General features: G+C 40.9%; 1 protein-coding gene across 7 annotated transcripts in view; it reads left to right on the top strand.

The window, feature by feature from the left end:
• The window catches only part of CSNK1G1 (casein kinase 1 gamma 1), a 120,348-nt gene that overhangs the window by 33,577 nt on the left and 69,405 nt on the right, over positions 1-17,366 (top strand). For all 7 annotated transcript variants that reach the window (XR_014795297.1, XM_084887430.1, XM_084887433.1 and 4 more), the window contains exons 3-4: positions 4,123-4,163; positions 11,934-12,003. Coding sequence is in view for 6 of the 7 variants with exons in the window: in XM_084887430.1 (XP_084743556.1) it covers positions 4,123-4,163; positions 11,934-12,003 (111 nt within the window). In the remaining variant the exon portion in view is untranslated. The remainder of the gene's footprint in view (positions 1-4,122; positions 4,164-11,933; positions 12,004-17,366) is intronic.

A 17,366-nucleotide genomic window follows, 5' to 3' on the forward strand; every position in this document is an offset into this window, starting at 1 on the left:
TAATGCATAGCTCAAGAGAATTATCCAGTCACCTCTAGTGCCTCTTTGGTGTAAGGATAATTGCTTTGTCAAATGGTGACATGTGTTCAGTTCTTTGATTCCCTCAGAGAAAAAAAGCAAATGGAAGCAAGCTAGCAATTTGTGATATATCAGCCATCATGTTTGGTGTTACAGAGGCTGTTTAATTTATTATACTTCTGTGATTATATTCCTTTATACAGATAATAGACGCCCGGTGTATGAAATTCATGCACGGGGGTGTGTGTCCCTCAGCCCAGACTGCACCCTCTTCAATCTAGTACCCCTCGAGGGATGTCCGACTGCCCGTTTAGGCCCCATCCCAGTAGGCAGGCCAGTTGCCCCGAACTTCACTCCTCTGCTGGCTTGGTCACCCCTAACTGCCCTCCCCTGCAGGCTTGATTGCCCCCAACTACCCTCCCTTGCAGGCCTGATCCCTCTCAACTGCCCTCCCCTCCTGGCCTGATCACCCACAACTGTCCTCCCTTGCTGGCCATCTTGTGTCCACATGGGGCAGCCATCTTGTGTGTTGGAGTGACTGTCAATTTGCATATCACTCTTTTATTAGATGGTAGGATTTATCCTGGTGCAGTCGAATGACCATTGCCTACTCTTGATTCTCTTTCTGTTTTCCACTGATTGAACATAACTTTTGACCCTTCTTTTTTCCTTATCCCTCATATTTACATGTGGTTAGATTTTTCTTCAAAATGCCTTCTGGCTAGGTAGCTCAGTTGGTTAGAGCATTGTCCCAATATGCCAAGGTTGCAGGTACGATCCCAAGTCAGGGCACATACAAGAAGCAACCAATGCATGCATAAGTAAGTGGAACAACAAAATACCTTGATTATAAATCCAGTTTTTAAGTCATTTTCTTTCAGAAAGTATTGTCTCATACCTCCAATAATGGAAGTAATAAAAATTAGACTTATCCACATATAATACCTTAATAAAAAAAGATTAGACTTATCTATCACCTTGCAGTTTACAAAGTACTTTCATATATTCTAACTCATGTAATTTTCATAATGACACTGTATGTGGTAGATATCATTTAAATGTTCTATAAAAACCTATTTATTTTACTTGTAGGTATCCTCTCTTTTACCTTATTATATTGGGTCCAGATGAGTACTTTAAAAACACAACTTTTACCATTATGCTTTTCCTCTTAGCTTACGAGATCTTTGGTGGTTTCACAGCATGTTGAATAATAAAATCAGAAGACCTATATTTGCATTTAGAATCATCCATAATTTGATAACCACCTTTCTTTTTTATTACCTTGGAACTTTCTCAGAAGAACCTTCTTTGTATATCAAATCAGTTTGGTTCACTTCACCAGACATCTGCTACCTATTATATATCAGATACTATTTTATTGCTAGAGATAAAAAGATTAGTTGAACATTCTTCATGTCCTTAGGAAATTTGTGTCTGAGGTAAAAAGATATATGCATAGCTTATTGTACTATATATGGAAGATTATGGAAGTGGGCACTGCCTCAGTTCATTTATTTGTTTGTTTATTTCAGAGAGGAAGGGAGAGGGAGAGAGGAATAGAAACATCAATGATGAGAATCATTGATTGGCTGCCTCCTGCACGCCCCCCACTGGGGATCGAGCCCGAAACCCAGGCATGTGCCCTTGGCTAGAATCAGACCTGGGAGCCTTTGGTCAGCAGGCCAACGCTCTATCCACTGAGCCAAACCAGTCAGGGCGTCAGTTCTTTATAAAGTGTATTTAGAAAAGGGATATTTTAAAGGAACCAAAAAAAAAGGGAGAGTAGATAAAAACAGATAAGAGATGTTAACAAAATTTTGGAAGCTGGAAAGCAGATAGCTAAGTGGTAGCTGATTTAGCAGTCCAGAGAAAGCTGAATGATTAAAAGGGTAGGCCAGTTTTTAACATAAAATACACCAGAGAGGCTCAAGAATTGGAGACACTAGAAACTTCAGAATGTTAGGATGCAAAAGGAGCCAAAAACAGGAAGCATGGTTGCAGGTCTTTATGTGAAGCAGTTGGATATCTAAACCTTTTCATTCCTGGCATCACCTCCCCCTGCAGCTTCCCTTTCCCATCTTCACGGGAGACGGAAGGTTTACACTGTTGAAGGAGAACTACACTGAAAACTGGCCTTCTTGGCTGAACCTGGGGAAAATGAGAAAAAGTTACCCACTGATTAGTGAGAAACCCTCTCCCCCCAGACTCTGGAAGAAACAAATCCAAAGTGCCTGGGGTTTCTTTAAACGCTTTCTCCTCTAAAGAAATATGTGTATAATTTCTGTAACGTACTAAAGTTGTTTTATTGTGACTAAACCAATTTCAGCCTATACCATCTACTTCTCATTTTTTGTTAGATTGCTCATGTAGTTTCTTCTCCTAAGATGCCTTTTTACTTTCTTCAAATTAAAATCCTTTTAATTTTTTTTACTCTTGGGGGAGGTGGCTAGAAGGAACTGTTTGTGACTCTAGCAGCCAGCCCTTTGTCTCACTCAGCCACAATCCCCACTGTGTTTTTTGTTTGTTTTGTTTTTTTTATTTTGTATGTGTATTTATTGATTTGAGAGACAGAGAGAGAGAGAGAGAGAGAGAGAGAGAGAGAGAGAGAGAGAGAGAGAGGGAGAACATCAATTTGTTGTTCCATTTAGTTGTGTATTCATTGATTGTTTCCTGTCCGTGCCCTGATTGGATATCAAACCCACAACTTTGGAATATGGGATAGTACTCTAACCAACTTAGCTACTCAGCCAGGCTAATCCCTGCTGGTTTTTACAGCCAGAAGTTATAGGGACTTCTCTTTCTGGTACTGGATTCCTGGGTTGCGACCCCTCCCTCCTCAGGGGTGACTTCCACAGCTGAGATATTTATCCTGATTTTTATCTGCCACATGTTTGTTTGGTATACCATCCGTTCCATGTCTTCGCCCTTCCTACCAGTCTGGATGTGGCTTCTTTATGTCCTTAGTTGTAGGGCTTCCACTCAGCTAATTTCAAGTGGTTCTGAGTGATGGTTGTTCTGTAGTTTAGTTATATTTTGATGTCTATACAAGTAACTTTTAATAAATTAAGGTTTGGGGTGTCTGAGATGTGTAGAGCATGGTCTTAAGCAGCATAGGACATTGACAGAATTCTTAGATAAAATCTCTACTCCTCGAGGTATTTGTAGTCTAGCTGACTACGATAGTTCAAATAAATAAGAAGCAATGTAAAGTCCAGTGCAGTGACTATATATTGTATTCAGAACACTAGGGAGGAATTAAAGCTTTCAAGAATCAATGGGTTAGGGAGGTGAAGGTAGCTAAGTACCTAGTATGTAATATGGACTCACTCAGTGATAGTTATTGCTCTTATCCTCATCCTCACTGCCAAATTCCTATTCTAAATGTTTAGGAAAATATTGATTTTATTTATACAAGCAGAGAGATTGAGAGGAAAAATTGTTATTATTTCAGGAAGAACTTTAAGATGTTTAAATGTTGTTGGAGAGCTGTTTCCTGCACATAGTGAAAGATACAGTGCTAGAGTTTCTAGTGAAGGGTCAAAACAGCTTTGAGAATCATTTCCTTATATAGGAAATGATTAGTTTTCTTATCCAAAAATAGATAAGTTTTCCAAAAGGTGGTTAGGACAATAGTTGGTTTTATTTCACACTGTTCTTTATACAACTAATATTGACACTAAATACATGATGAAAAAATATAAAATCCCCATTTGTCAGTGAGTTGGAAAAATGAGGGTGTGTGTTTATTATGCCAAGAGTTAAAATCTCTGTATCTTTGAAATTCTGGATTTTTTTTTTCTTGGTTAATCTCATGGTATAATTGTTAGGGAATATTAAAAAAAATAAAATGTGCATATGTGAGAGAGGTAAATAGATTTTTAAAAATATTCTTGTTTCTAATTAAATTTTTCAAGTTCTCAAGCTGTTTTTTGTTCTTGTCTTGCTGGGTCTTACCATCTTTATTTAGCTTTTCAGTTATAAATCATGTTTTATATATGTGAACAGCTTTGGGAATGTGACCTTTCTCATGACCCTGTAAACTAAGATTTTGCTTTGTATTTCCCAGAATAAGTGTCACTAAAACATACATTTTTTTTCTAGGTAAAAATCTCTACACCAATGAATATGTAGCTATCAAACTGGTGAGTAGAATCTATATTTGTACTAGGTGTATATTGGTGCTCTCACCCTCACGTATATATTTTTTTTTACAGGAAATAATTGTGAGCATTTACAAAAATATTAATTTTTTTAATCTTGCATAGGATCCCATAAAGTCATTTTCCTTCAACTATATATAGTGTTATAGTTTTGAATCACTGTATACTATATAACATTAAGTGATACTAACTATAGTTTAGCCATGGTGATTCAAAAATAGTTAATAAAAATATTACTGGAAGAAAAAAATCACTGCAAAACTAGTAATTTTTGTGAACTTTATACCTTTCACAGCACTTTTTAAAAGATAAAGTCAGCCCTAACCGGTTTGGCTCAGTGGATAGAGTATCTATCAGCCTACAGACTGAAAAGTCCCAGGTTCAATTCCATTCAAGGGCATGTACCAGGCTGACTTGCAGACTGGGAGAGCAGCAAAAACAGTGCAGTGGTGAACATGCCATTTGATGGGAGGAAGAGGAAGGGGTTGGGCCCAGGGTGGAACAGGAAGGGGAGGGGCCCAGGGCACGTGCTGATTGGTGGCTCAATGTCTCAGGGATATCCTGGTGGCAGACTCTGGGGAAGGGAGGATCTATCAGTCATTACTATTTCTATTTGGTCCTTGTGAATTATTAGTAATTTTGCTAATAGACAAATTCCTTAGTATTCTGCTTTGATGGTGATACAGTGGGAGATCTAAAACCAAATGGAGATCAAGAGAGATACCTCTTTATATATAGAGCTAAATGAAAAAAGAAGTGACTTTACAATATAATTAATATTCTGTAATTTTCTTTTGACTACAAGAATCTTGAGAAACTTGAAGTCCAATTCAAATGATTACTACTTTTACAATCAAAGAAGGGTATGAGTTCTTTAGGATTCCTTAGGGATATGATACAGCATATCCTTAAATAATGTTTTGCTCAGTGTCATTTCATTAAAATGTTAATGAGTTGCCCTAGGAACTTAGGAACTTAACTCCTGTTTTTATTGGATAGCCTATGATAAAATTGGTTTCTTTATACATTGTTTTGCTGCAGTTCCAAAAACCCATCGACAACCTTATGAAAGGATGATTCCAGGATATGTGAATTGATTTCAATAAAACCTTCCATAAAGTAAGGGGATAGCCTAGAGAACTTCAAGGAAACTTCTGAATTCTGTAATTTATAGATTCTGTATCTTAAGAATAACACAGAAAACTTCAAGTGGTTTCAGAAAGAGCTTTCAAAGGTGATCAGAGAGCTAAAATATAGGACCAATGATAAAGTAAAAGGAATTGAAATTACTTTGCCTGAATAAAGGAAGTTTAAGAAGTGATTGAATAGTTTTGTCATTTGAATATAGCTATTATAGTATTTGCAGGTTATTACAGAGCTATTTTACCTGTTATTCAAGGCATAAGAGAAATAGGCTTCAATTTCAGTAGTGGAGATTTCAATTACATATAAAGAACTTCTCTACCACGAAACTTTCTAAATATCAGCATGAATTATCAAGGAAAGCTGTGGAATCTTCTTTCTTTGAGCCTATCTAAAAATAGAATAAGAAACCTTTTAATAGGGAAAGAACTTATTTTTTAACAAGTGATGTTGGGAAAACTGGATATCCATATGCAATGAAGTTGGACCCTTATCTTGCACCATATGAAAAATTAACTCAAAATGGTTCAAAGACCTAAACCTAAGAGCTAAAACTGAAAACCTCCTAGAAGAAAACGTAGAGAAAAACTTCATGACTTTGGATTTGTCAGTGGCTTCTTGGATATTACACTAAAAGCACAAGTAAGAAAAGATAGATAAGCACTGGCTTGTGTTGTGCAGTGGTTAGAGCACCAGCCTGTGCACCAAAGGAACTCAAGTTTGTTTCCCAGTTAAGGGCACGTACCTGCGTTGCAGATTCCATCCCTGGTCCTGTTCGAGGTCTGTCCGGGAGGCAACCAATTGATGTCGCTCTCTCATATCAATGTTTCTCCCTCTCCCTTCCACTCTCTCTAAAAACCAATGGAAAAGATATCCTCAGGTGAGAAAAAAGAAAAGATAGATAAGGTGGACTTTATAAAAACTAAAAATTTGCCAAAGCCGGTTTGGCTCAGTGGATAGAGCGTCAGCCTGTGGACTGAAAGGTCCCGGGTTCGATTCTGGTCAAGGCATGTACCTGGGTTGCGGGCACATCCCCAGTGGGAAGTGTGCAGGAGGCAGCTGATCCATGATTCTCTCTCATCAATGTTACTAACTCTCTGTCCCCTCTGCTTTCCTCTCTGTAAAAAAATCAATAAAATATATTTAAAAAAAAACAAAAACTAAAAATTTATATGATATCAAAACCCTGAACAGAGTGAAAAGGCAATCCAGGAAATGGGAGGGATAAAGTATTAAAAATCATATATCTGATAAGAAATTACTATCTCGAATTTACCTTTTTAACCACTTTTAAGTATACATACAGTTCAGTGATATTAAGTACATTTACATTGTTGAATATCCATTTCCAGAATTTTTTCATCTTCCTCAACTGAAATTCTATACCCATTCAACACTAACTCGCCATTTTCCTCTAACCCCAGCCCCTGGCAACCACAATTCAACCTTCTGTCTCTATGAATTTAACTACTCTATAAGTGGGATGATTATAAGTCCTTTTATAACTGGCTTATTTCATTTAACATAATGTCCTCAAGGCTCATCCCATGTTATAGCATGTGTCAGAATGTCCTTGTTATTGCTGAATAATATTCCATCTTATGTGTGAAACAAAATGTACCCACATTTTGTTTATCCATTTAGTTGTTGATAAATACCCAAGTTGCTTCCACCTTTTGACTATTGGGGATAATGCCAGTATGAATATGGATGCACAAAAATCAATTTGAGCCTGCCCAGCGTGACTTAGTGGTTGAGTATCAAACTTTGAACCAGAAGGTCATGGTTCAATTCCCTGTCAGGTTACAAGTCTGGGTTGCAGATTCAATCCCCAGTGGGGGACGTGCAAGAGGCAGCCAATCAATGATTCCCTCATGATTGATGTTTCTCTCTTCCTCTCTGATATCAATAAAAATATATTTTTAAAAAATCAATTTGAGCTGAAGCCGGTTTGGCTCAGTGGTAGAGCGTCGGTCTGTGGACTGAAAGGTCCCAGGTTCGATTCCGGCCAAGGGCATGTACATTGGTTGCGGGCACATCCCCGGTAGGGGGTGTGCAAGAGGCAGCTGTTCAATGTTTCTCTCTCATCGACATTTCTAGCTCTCTATCTCTCTCCCTTCCTCTCTGTAAAAAATCAATAAAATATATTTAAAAAAAATCAATTTGAGTTCTGATATTTTTGTGTAAATATTCAGAAGTGGGATTGTTGTATCATATGGTAATTCCATGTTTAAATTTTTGAGAAATTGCCATACTCTTTTCCACAGTTGCTCCACCATTTTGCAGCATTGCACAAGGATTCCAGTTTCTCCATATCCCCAACAATACTTGTTATATTCTGTGGTTTTGATAATAGCCATCCTAATGAGTATTCAGGTATATCTTTAGGGTAGTGTTTGATTTTCTTGTTACTTAATTGCCTGGTATACTGTCCATACAGAGTAATTAATCAGCCAATTCTTGAAGTTTGTTATAGAGCAAAGTGTGAAAGTTCAGTTACTTTATCTCTGGGGTCTTTAGGAACTATTTTTGAAAACTTGATCACCATATTGTTCACATTTTAATTGCATATATAATCTAATTTTCTTAAATGTAAAGCTAAATATACATAAAAATTTTTACATTATTCACAATATTGAAAACTGAAAGCAATTTGTGTGTATGTACAAACATATACAGAGGAGTACTCTAGACATTAAAATAATATACAATAAATAAACAAACAAATAAATAAATAATATACAGCCCTGGTCCAGTGTCTCATTTGGTTGGAGTGTCATCCCATGCACCAAAGGGTTGTAGGTTCCATCCCCATTTAGGGAGGGTATATGAGGCAACCAGTCAGTTTCTCTCACATCAATGTTCCCCTCTCTCCCTCTCCTTTCCTCTCTCTAAAATCAGTAAAAGCTCTAACCCATTTGGCTCAGTTGATAGAGCATGGGCTTGCAGACTAAAGGATTTTGGGTTCAAATTTGGTCAAAGATACGTATCTTGGTTGCCAGCTCAAACTGGGAGGCAACCCACTGATGTCTGTCTGTCTGTCTCTGTCTCTCTCTCTCTCTCTCTCTCTCTCTCTGTCTCTGTCTCTGTCTCTGTCTCTTTCCCCCTTCCACTCTCCAAAAATTAAAAATCAATGGAAAAATAACCTCGGGTGAGGGCTAACCACAAATAGATAGATAGATAGATAGATAGATAGATAGATAGATAGATAGATAAAATCAATAAAAACATATCCTTGTGGGAGGATTAAAATAAATACACACACACACACACGCACACGCACACGCACACACATACACACAGTTTTACTTAATGCCATGAAAAGATGTCGTTCTCACATTGTCGAATTTAAAGGCACATTATAGAACAGCAAATGGAGCATGATTGCACTTATTTAAAAAAATTTTTAGTCTATACTAATAAAAGGCTAATATGCTAATTAGACTGGGAGACCTTCTGGATGTCCTTCTGGACAAAGCTGAGGGCTTGACCGGCCTGCAAACTGCCCCCAAACAGCCCTCAGCCCCTGGCCCAGGCTGGCCACGCCCCCCCAAATGGACCCCCATCCTGATTCAGGACCCCCTTCAGGGCAGACCAGCCAAACCCCTGTACCAGGCCTATTATGCTAATTAGACTGGGAGACCTTCTGGATGTCCTTCCAGACAAAGCCATGATGGTGGGACTGAGGCAGAGGTGGTTAGGAGTGATCAGGCCAGGAGGGGAAGGCAATTGGGGGCAAGCAGGCTGACAGTAGGGGGTGATCAGGCCAGCGGGAAGGGAACAATTGAGGATAAGCAAGCAGGCAGTTAGAGGCGAGCAGGCTGGTGGGGAGGGCAGTTGGAGGCGATCAGGTCGGCCGGGGGACGGGGAAGTTGGGGGTGAGCAGGCCAGCAGGCAGAATGGATAGGGGTGAGCAGGCAGGCAGGTGAACAGTTAGGAGCCAGCAGTCCAGATTGTGAGAGGGATGTCCCAGATTGGAGAGGGTGCAGGCTGGACTGAGGAACCCTCCCCCCGTGCACAAATTTCATGCATCAAGCCACTAGTTTATATATATATTAGTAAATATTTGGAAGGACATTCACCAAAATGTTAATAGTGCTTCTCTGTAAAATGATAGGGGCTCATATTATTTTTAGTTACTTCCTATTTTTTTTTTTCTTCTTCCTGAGTGAATGTCATTTTTTCTAAAAATAATAAAACTGTTAGGCCAAGTTCATAATAAAACAACCAGGAAATACATGCTGGTAATTAATTAAAAGATTTGACATCTGGTTTTCTAGGATAATACATTTCAGGAGAACACTTGATGAGGGGGAACTATCCTTGAATGATGGCTCATACAGAGTAATTTTTATTTAAGTATCTTTGGAAGGAATTATATGTAATTTGGTTTCATCTTCTCCCTAGCTGTGATTTCAGAGAGAAATTGTGGTAAGAAAATACTATCATATGTAGATATCATCTCTAAAATATTAAGTGATCTTATGGATGAAAAAAGTGAAGTACAAATTGGTAGTTACAGAATAGTTACCAAAATGTAAAGCACAACATAGAGAATTAGAGAATATAGCCCATAATCTACACTAATAGAGAAAAATGCTAATTTTTCACTACACCCAGAGCCAATCAGAGTGAGCATGCATTAACCCAACAAAGATGGTGGTTAATTTGCATACACCAAGGGAAGGATGAGTGAAGACTAAAGACAGCATAGAAGGAAGAGGAAGGGAAAGCGAAAAGCAAGGCAGCTGCAGAAGGGAAAGTGCGGGCGGCAGCATGGGGCAGCAGCAGTGGGCAGCGGGCGGCAGAAGGGAAAGCACGTGCAGTGGTGGTGGTGGGAGGGAGGGAAAGCGCAGGGGGGCGGCGGCTGCGGGAGGGAAAGCCTGGGAGGTTGCAGAGACGGGAGGAAAAGCTGGGGTGGTGGGTGGAGGGCAGAGACGGCAGGGAAAGCGCAGGGGGGCATGAGAGGTGGCAGTGGTGGGAGGGAAACTCGCCGGAAGCCCTGTTCTTGCAGAAATCTTCCTGCAACAGGCCTCTAGTCCTATCTAATAAAAGAGTAGTATGCTAATTAACCATCACTCTGCTACATCCACAAGCCATGCCCACAAAGCCAATCAGGAGCAAATATGCAAATAAACCTAACCAAGATGGCTATGGCCACAGACAGCAGGAGGGAGGCTTGGGTTTCCCTGGCAATGGAGGAAGCCAAGCCCTTGCCAGCCTAGGCCTCCAATCAAGACTACAAAGTTTTAATTATAGAAGATAAATAAATCCAAACAGAAATGGCGGCAGCCACGGAGCTGGAAAGAGCGGGAGGCTAGGGTTGCCCCTGGCAATGGAGGAAGCCAAGCTTTCCACACACCCTGGCTGGCCTAGGCTTCTGCTCCAGGCTACAAAGTTTCAATTATAGAAAATGCATAAACCCCAACAGAAATGGCTGCTGCTACCGAGGAAGCAGAAGGCTTAGTTCCACTCCAGGCTACAAAGTTTCAATTGTAGAAGATAAATAAACCCCAGATACCAGGGCCTCTGCTTGGGTTGCCAGGGGGAATGGCCAGCCTGCAAACCACCACAGGCTCCTCGCCCATGCTACCCTATATCACAAGGGAATCCCCACCCTGATCTGGGACACCCTTCAGGGCAAACCGTGTACCAAGCTTCTATCCTATCTAATAAAAGAGTAATATGTAGATTGACCATCACTCTAACACATAAGATGGCTGTCCCCATGTGGTTTAAGATCCTGTCCCTGTGTGGACACAAGATGGCCAACAGAGGAGGGCAGTTGGGAGAGACCTGGCCTGCAAGGGAGGGCAGTTGTGGGCGATCAGGCCAGCAGGGAAGGGCAGTTGGGAGGAATCAGGCCTGCAAGGGAAGGTAACTGGGAGCGATCAAGCCTGCAGAGGAGGGCAGTTAGGAGTGACCAAGCCAGCAAAGGAGGGAAGTTGGGGGCGACCAGGCCTGCAGGCAAGGACGATTGGGAGGGACCCAGGCCTGCAGGGGAGAGCAGCTGGGAGAGACCAGGCCTGCAAGAGAAGGCAGTTAGAGGTGATCAGGCCTCAGGGGAGGGCAGTTAGGGGCAGACAGGCTGGCAGGGGAGCAGTTAGGCATCAATCAGGCTGTCAGGGGAATGCTTAGGGGGTGATAAGGCTGGCAGGCAGAAGTGGTTAAGGCAGTCAAGAAGACAGACAGGTGAGCAATTGGGAGCCAGCAGTCCTAGATTGTGAGAGGGATGTCCGACTGCCCTTGAGGGGTCCCAGATTGGAGAGGGTGCAGGCTGTGCTGAGTGACACCTCCCCCTCCCATGCATGAATTTTGTGCACTGGGCCTCTAGTATTGTAATAATTATATATGGTGTCAGATTGGTGTGAGATTTATTTGGGATGATTACTTAGTAAATTATATAATGTCTAAATTCCTGGGTTGTACATTGAAACTAATATAAGGTAATAATTATGTCAACTATAATTGAAAAATTAAAAAAAAATTTAAAATTTAAAAAAAGTTAATAAATAAATAATAAGTGATCTTAATTCTGGTTAGTATTGAAAACATAAGAACAGAAAAATTCCACTTGTCTAAATCTGATCTCTCTTTTTTGGGTTTCAGGAACCAATAAAATCACGTGCTCCACAGCTTCATTTAGAGTACAGGTTTTATAAACAGCTTGGCAGTGCAGGTAAGTCAAGTCTGTTTTCTCTATTTACTAAAATATAGATTACTGGAAGCCCTAAAATTTGCACATTTTCTTGACTTTACTCTCTTACCAGACACATATCTCCTCTGTTTGCTAAGTAGATAAATAAACATAGTTTCAAAGCTACTTGGTCTTTGGTTCTTGCAGGAGCAGTTGAGTTGATTGGGAATCTGTGATTCTATTACTGTACCTGTAAACCAACCTTTGAAAGCTTTCACCCACCTGAAATATACTTAGTATGGGGTTTTGCATTTTGGCAGTTTACTTATTCTCTTTCCATCTCTTTATTTATACCAAAAGAAAGGAAGAGTGGTTGCTAATTTGCAAGCTATCTTTTACCATATTGAGACTATATATCCATTTTAAAGACATACTATAAATTACATGCTCTGAAATACCATAACACTGTCATTTTATTCATTGTTTTCATTGATTTGGAAGACCTATATAACCTTTGAGGATTTAAAAAATTTAAGATTGTAATTTTTTTAAACATGTTTTTTTTTTTTTTTTTTTTTTTTTTAACCTAAAAGCTCTAATTTTTAAAATATCCTCCTGGTTTTCAGAAAAGTATCTTGACTTAGTAAATGTTACCAACCTTAAGGAAGTTGTCCCTATAGGATCCTTAGCACAGAAGATTAAATCCTTAAGTGTTGGGATTCACCATTACTTGATATTAGTAGACATTCCTTTGCTTTGTGCTTTCTTCAATGTGACAGTTTTATGTGAATGACTAAATGGTTTCTATTTCAAGTATCACTGTTGAAGGTACTATTGAAGGAATTTGAGTTACACTTCCTTAGAATATAGAGAATTGTATAAGAGCCTCTTGGTGTTATTAAAGTTGACTTATACTATGACCATTGCAATAATCAGCCATAGTCATAACCAAAGTAGGCGGGGATAGGCATTTGTCTTTCATTGAACCCAGCAAGCATTCTTGCTCACAGTAGCTTCTTAGTATATACTGTTTGTTCATGGATGGAATCCTTAAATATGGAGTATGCCTGGCATAAGATTTAAGATTGCCAACTGAGTGCATAGAACTAAACTTTAAAGTTGGCTGTAAATTTCACAATAATAATTATCACAACTCACTTATGATAAACATATTTTTACATTTTTCAAAAATTTAGGGCACAGGTGAAAACATGATAGATTCAGCCTAACTTAGAAGTTTGGGAAGACCCAAAGAAAATGACAAGGCCAGTTTGCAGAATTTCCTCTGTAAGCCCTTGCAAATAGAATAAACCAAATTAGGCCAATGTTCCCTTTTTAATATGAAGCCCCTAAATCTGATGAACCTGTTAATAGGGATAACATCTGTACTGCTGGGCTCATACTATCCCCAAATACAAGAGAGCATTGCAGATTCTTGATGTTTTGGCATTCTGCATGCACTATAAATATTATTAAACTAGAAGCCTGGTGCACAAATTTGTGTGCCATTGGGGTCCCTCGGACTGGCCTGCAGGATTGGGCCAAAACTGACTCTCCAACATTCCCTGAGGGGTCCTGGATTGTGAGAGGGCACAGGCCAGACTGAGGAATCCCCACCAGTGCACGATTGGGGCAGAGAGGGATGTGGTAGGGCTCCAGGGCATGTCCACCCATCTCGCTCAGTCCCAATCAGCCAGAATGACTAAATAGTATCTGATTACCCCAGCAGCAAATTAACCTGCAGGTCTAAGAGTCTGCCACCTGGTAGTCAGTGCAGGTCTTAGCGAGCAGTTGAAGAGCCTTAGCATATCATTAGCATATTATGCTTTGATTGGTTGAATGGCCGACCAGATGATTAGATACTTAGCATATTAGACTTTTATTGTATAGGATAGGTAGATCATTGGATGGAGGGAGTTGATGGAACATCTGTAATACTTTCAACAATAAAGATAACTATTTTTAAATCTTTTTTTAATTTTATTTTTTTATTAAATTATTATCTGTGTTAAAGATAATTTTTTAAAAAAAATTTAAAAATTGCCTTTCAGCCCTAGCTGGTTAGGCTCAGTTGATAAAGCATCGGCCAGCAGACTAAAGGGTCCTAGGTTCATTCCGGTCAAGGGCACATGCTGGGTAGTGGGCTTGATCCCCAGTATGGGACGTGCAGAATTCTCATCATTGATGTTACAACATCTCTCTCTCCCTCTCCCTTCCTCTGTGAAATCAATCTTACTGCATAAAACAGCTTACTATTTCACAATTTGCTATTTAGTTCCTATAAGAAAGTGTTCAGAAAGAAAGGGAACAAGGTATTGCATCACTTTACTATCATTTGTTGAACTTAAGCTTGAAACTGTTAACACACAGCTCAAAGAAATGGGGACAGAAACTGGTTCCTTGGTGATGGAGGAAGGTAAGAGAAAGACCATAAAGCCATTGCTACTTTAGTGGTAAAGGGGGCAGCATGTAACAGTTGTTGCAAATGCCTCTGAGCTTGTAACAGAGGGCTCAACAGTGTTCCATTGAAATAAAAAAAGGGAAAAATTTGTCAAAACCGTTTTGGCTGAGTGGATAGAGCGTCGGCCTACGGACTGAAAGGTCCCAGGTTCGATTCCGGTCAAGGGCATGTACTGTGGTTGCCTGCACATCCCCGGTACGGGGTGTGCAAGAGGCAACTGCTCGATGATTCTCTCTCATTGATGTTTCTATCTCTCTCCCTTCCTCTCTGTAAAAAAAAAAAAAAAAAAAAAAAAAAAAGGAAAAATTTGGCCCAAATTTTAAGAACCTCCAATGCTCCGGCATTCCCAACAATGAATTACTGTAAAGAGCAATAAACTTTATGGCTAGGAGTAGTTAAACAGAGACGGATGACCAGTTGTTAAGAAGCAATTTTTATTTCAGAGAGGAAGGGATAGGGAAAGAGAGAGAGAGATAGAAACATCAATGATTAGAACCATTGATCTGCTGCCTCCTGCACATCTTCTACTGGGGATCAAGCCTATAACCCAGGCATGTGCCCTGATGGGGAATCAAACTTTGACCTCCTGGTTCATAGGTTGACACTCAACCACTGAGCCACACCAGACAGACTGTAAGAAGCAATTCTTGCCCTGCAGCAGTGGCTTTATGGTCTTTCTCTTACCTTCCTCCATCACCAAGCAATGTTTCTGTCCCCATTTCTTTGAGCTGTGTGTTAATAGTTTCAAGCTTAAGTTCAACAAATGATAGTAAAGTGATGCAATAACTTGTTTTCTTTCTTTCTGAATACCTTATAGCAGGGGTCCTCAAACTTTTTAAAGTGGGGGCCAGATCACGGTCCCTCAGAGAGCTGGAGGGCCGGACTATATGAACTATTGTACTAATTCCTACTGTAACACCTCGGCTGCGCTCACTGCCCAAAAAACCTGGCGGGCCGGATCAGACTCCTCTGCGGGCCGCATGTGGCCCGCGGGCCGTAGTTTGAAGACCCCCTGCCTTATAGGAACTAAAAAGCAAATTGTGAACCAAAGTAAGCTATTTTATGTAATAAGATTGATTTCCTGTCTCTTAGAGGGAGGGCAGTTTCCAGGCAGAAGCTGAACATAATACGTTCTGGATGTTGTGAGGCCAATTTGTGCACTGGGTAAAAAGTTAGAATACATGACTTTTTTTGTTAATCCTCACTCAAGGATATTTTTCCATTGTTTTTTAATTTTTAGAGAGAGTGGAAGGGAGGGGGAGAGACAGAGAGAGACACATCAATTGGTTGACTCCCACCTGTGCCCAGACCAGGGGATTGAGCCTGCAACTGAGGTATTTGTCCTTGACTGGAATCAACCTGGGACCCTTCAGCCTGAGGGCTGACACTCTATCCAGTAAGCCAAACTGACTTAGGCGTAGAATACATGACTTTTAAAGACCTATTTGAACTCTAAGATTGTATTAAAAAAGAAAAACTTTAAAAATATATATATTGTTATGAATTCAGGGAGTAAGGGAGAGATATAAATATCAGTGATGAGAGAGAATCATTGATCAGTTACCTCCTGCATGCCCCCTACTGGGGATCGAGCCTGCAACCCGGGCATGTGCCGTTGACCAGAATCTAACCCAGGACCTTTGAGTCCACAGGCTGACACTCTATCCATTGAACTAAACTGACTAGGGCAGTAAAAACCCTTAAAGGCCCTAGATCAGGGGTCCTCAAACTTTTTAAAGTGGGGGCCAGATCACGGTCCCTCAGAGAGCTGGAGGGCCGGATTATATGAACTACTAATTCCTACTGTAACACCTCGGCTGCGCTCACTGCCCAAAAAACCTGGCGGGCTGGATCAGACTCCTCTGCGGGCTGCATGTGGCCCGTGGGCCGTAGTTTGAAGACCCCTGCCCTAGATGGTTTGGCTCAGTGGACAGAGCATCAGCCTGTGGACTAAAGGGTCCCAGGTTTGATTCTGGTCCAGGGCACATGCCTGGGTTGTGGACTGGTCCCCAGTAGGAGCCTGCAGGAGGCAGCAGATCAACGATTCTCTCTCATCGTTGAAATTTCTAACACTCTCTCCTTCTCCTTTCCTCTCTGAAATAAAAATATATTTAAAAAACACAAAACTCTTAAAGACCACATATTACTGTATAAGAAACATCATGGTATACATTTATATTATAGTTGGTATCTTCCTCAGTTTCAGAAAATATAAACTTATTTTTTTAGAATTTAATTAGCCTATCTAATAAAGAAGGAATATGCTAATTGACCATCACAACCTCACAAAGATGGTGGTGCCCACAGCCAATAAGGAGGGAATATGCTAATTGACTGCCACACCCTAGAAAATGGCAGTACCCACAGCCACAAGATGGCAGTTCCCAGACCCCTCAGCCCTGCTGGGGTGGCAGGTGCGCAGCACAGCCGGGCCCACCCCCAAGCAGGCCCAGCCACTCCGCGCACCTGCCTCTGGAGTCCCCCAGTCCCCTTAAATCCCAGCCGCCCAGGGCTGGCAGGAGGCACAGGCAAGTCTTGGATGTTGGCTGCCCAGCCATCCAGGACTGACCCAAGGTGCAGGCAAGCCTTGGATGGCAGCTGCCCAGCCGCCCAGAGTCCCCCAAGGCTCAGGTAACCAGCGCCAGCTGAGTCTTGCGCAGCCAACAGTGGCAGCAGCAGAGGTGTGATGGGGGTGTCACCTTCCTTTGATGGCCAGGTCGCTTCCCACCCCTGAGGGCTCCCAGACTATGAGAGGGGGCAGGCCGGGCAGAGGGGACCCCTCCCCCACTCAAGTGCATGAATTTTCATGCACCAGACCTTAAGTATTATAAATATAACACTGGCAAATGGACATCCAATGAGCTGTGAATCAAATGGGGACATTATCTAGTGTTTCCCATCATTGGATGGCTGAGGGCAAGATATGTTTTTATTTGCAACTTAT

The sequence above is a fragment of the Pipistrellus hanaki genome (genome assembly GCF_964339955.1).
Source record: "Pipistrellus hanaki genome assembly, chromosome: 1".
In the NCBI taxonomy this organism is placed as follows: domain Eukaryota; kingdom Metazoa; phylum Chordata; class Mammalia; order Chiroptera; family Vespertilionidae; genus Pipistrellus; species Pipistrellus hanaki.